At 39.1% G+C, this 2832-nt stretch overlaps 1 protein-coding gene across 1 annotated transcript in view; it reads left to right on the plus strand.

Annotated features, from left to right (window-relative positions):
- The window catches only part of slit3 (slit homolog 3 (Drosophila)), a gene marked incomplete in the record, with an annotated part of 239854 nt that overhangs the window by 176564 nt on the left and 60458 nt on the right, over positions 1–2832 (plus strand). Inside the window, 1 exon segment of the mRNA XM_035669718.1 lies at positions 2049–2120. Within this exon segment, the coding sequence (XP_035525611.1) occupies positions 2049–2120 (72 nt within the window).

The following is a 2832-nucleotide window of genomic DNA, read 5'->3' on the forward strand; positions in this document are numbered from 1 at the left end:
TGTGTGTGTGCGTGCGTGAGTGCACCCATTGCAACCATGCTCACCTGCCAAACCCATCTCCTGTTTCAGTTGTCGTTTAATTTCCACGTCACCATATAGATTTTTTATATTGCCTCTTAAAATGTCTTTCCTTTAATACATCCTGGTATTGAGCCTCTAAGTGTCTTTCTCTCAACCTTGTTTTAAAGCCCCCTGATATAATTTGTTACCTGTTGTGTGTGCAGATTGTCTTTGTCAATATCTCTAGGTCCTTGATTTATTTTGACCCTTAGCAGAAATAAGCTGTTGTTGCATGCCAGGGGCGTGAGGTGTGGCAATTTAGACAAGGACATGAGCCAAGAAACAGGCACCTGTAGGGTTGTGTTACGTTCAAAGCCAGAACCACGTAAGCGTTTCATTTTTAAAACAGCGTTAAGGGTAGCAGTCACAAGTTGGTGCAATAAATTCCACTAAATTGAATGTTGTTCTAGCAAAGCCTGGCTTGAGTTCATGTCATAAAATATATTGGTCATATTAAGCGATGTGACTTACAGCAGCTAAAGATAGATAGATAGATAGATAGATAGATAGATTAGATAGATAGATTAGATAGATAGATTAGATAGATAGATAGATAGATAGATAGTTAGATAGATAGATAGATAGATATTAAGGCAAAGGATTAAAAGAAAGGGAAAATAGAGGGATGAAGAGGGACTCAAGACAGGTTGGCGGGCTGAAAGAGGAGGAGGAGAAGAAGAAGAAGGGTGGATTAGTTGCCATTTATCATTCTGACAGCTGACCCTGTGGCTGGCCTTGGGACCTCACCGCATCCTCCTCTTCTCTGATTTTTCCTCTCTTCTCGCCTGTCCACACTTTTCCACTCCTCTGATTTCTTCATTGTTGTCCTCTTTTCCCACTCCCCTTTGTAGATTTCTCTTCTCACCTTTTGTCCTCTCCATTTTTCTAATTCCTTGTGACTTTTTATTTGATCAACCTGCTTTACTTTACTTTCCTACTTCCTTCCCTCATTTTCACCACAGCCACAAGGAGGCATGAAAAATACATGAGCAACATAGATGAGTGTGTTGCTTAGCCCATCAGGAAAGCAGAAACTGAGCTCCAGTACATTTCCCCAAACGTGGGCTTTTTGCCTAGTTCTGATGGCTCCCCACATGATAATAGAGTAATACTACCGGTATGGTGTAATGAGTCTGCAGTCTTCCAGAGAAAGAGATGTAATAAATTCCCTTTGGCCCTTAGCCTGAAAAATTTGAAGAATCTAATGTGTTCATAAATAATAGTCTGACTGCACTGTGGCTTCATCAAAGGAATTTGTGCAAGATTCAAATAGAAAAATATGTGAAATTATGATTGTAAAATAAAAATAATTGTTATGTCCTGCTGCCAGTTGAAGTTAAACCAATTGCTCCTTGTGCAAATTGTGCAGTATTTATTGTGGCTGAGTGACAGCAAGTTTGATATAGCCAGGTAGCTAATTGTCATACTTTGCTAATAGAAGTGTACATCGCTGTACCTCCTGGACACTTTAGATAGGTGTCTTACTAAGTAAGTGGTGTGCATTGACTGGTGTGGTCAGTAGTCTGGGTTTTGGTAGTTGGACTGCTTCATAGAATCAGAGGGTTGGTCTTATGTAAGCTCATTACTGCCGAGCTACAAAATTCAACTCAACATTTAACACTGAGTGACCTTGAATGGCCCATGCTACAAAGCACTGACCAACCTGCAGAAATACTGTGTAGATGTTGATTGGAACAGCCACCTTTTGAACTTTTTGTGCACTTGTGCTTGGCTGAGGTTGTGGGGAAGACAGAACCTCATGATAACCAATGATACCTTTGTCCTTGGTAACAATTAAATATTGAAAAGAAACTTGTAATCTCATGCATGACATGCTGTTGTTGAAGTTGTATTCAAATGTTCTTATTGTATGTTTAGGGCATTATTTTATTATTTTTTTGAAGGGGTTGTTGTAGATCATCTAACTCCCACTTTTTTCACCCCATCCCTTCTCTCTCTCTCTCCTCGGCCTTCCCCGTCGCCGCCAGTCGTTTGGAGCAGAACTTGATTAAAAGTGTCCCAGCTGGAGCCTTTTCTTCCTACAAGAAGCTCAAGAGGATGTAAGTCTGTCTGGATACAACTGCAAACACACTCTCAAACACACATATACATGCACACAAGTTGGCAAGCATACAAACATGCTCTGATATGAAACAACATAACTTAGCAACAATCTTGTTTTACTGGCAACACACATGGATGCATTCGTTTTTTTTGCTTATTTATCAATTTATTGTACCTGCATTTAATCAGGTTTAACCACTGAGGTAAACTATAACAATTGTATTATCTGCATAATGCTGAATATAAGTTCTATGTACATTCACTCCTGGATAACTAATGTTTACAGAAAATAAAGCAGATCCAGTATAGTACCCTGGGGTACTCCAAGGTAATTGTCAGTAAACTAGCATAAACTGAGCGCATTGACTTTCACAAATTGAGTCCAGCTGAGATCATTTTTAAACCAAGTGTGTTCCTCTGTCAGACATTAATGCTATGGTCAACTTAATCTGTACTGGTGAATTCACTTAGACATAATGTGATGAAAGTATTTTTAGATGTGGTCTCTCTTCTAAGGTCATATCCGCAGACCTCATTTTTAATGAAGAATTTACCTCTGTGACAGAAAATGCTTTGAGATTATTTGACGGATGCATAATCAGTTAATGCTGTTTATAACATTTACAGACTGTGAGCTACAATACCCTAATCAAAAAGTAGGGTACATGTTTAATCTGAAGTCATAACTGGCACACACACACACACACA

This window comes from Morone saxatilis, unplaced genomic scaffold, assembly GCF_004916995.1.
Source record: "Morone saxatilis isolate NCDOM2014 unplaced genomic scaffold, NCSU_SB_2.0 Contig22, whole genome shotgun sequence".
Taxonomy (NCBI): Eukaryota; Metazoa; Chordata; class Actinopteri; family Moronidae; genus Morone; species Morone saxatilis.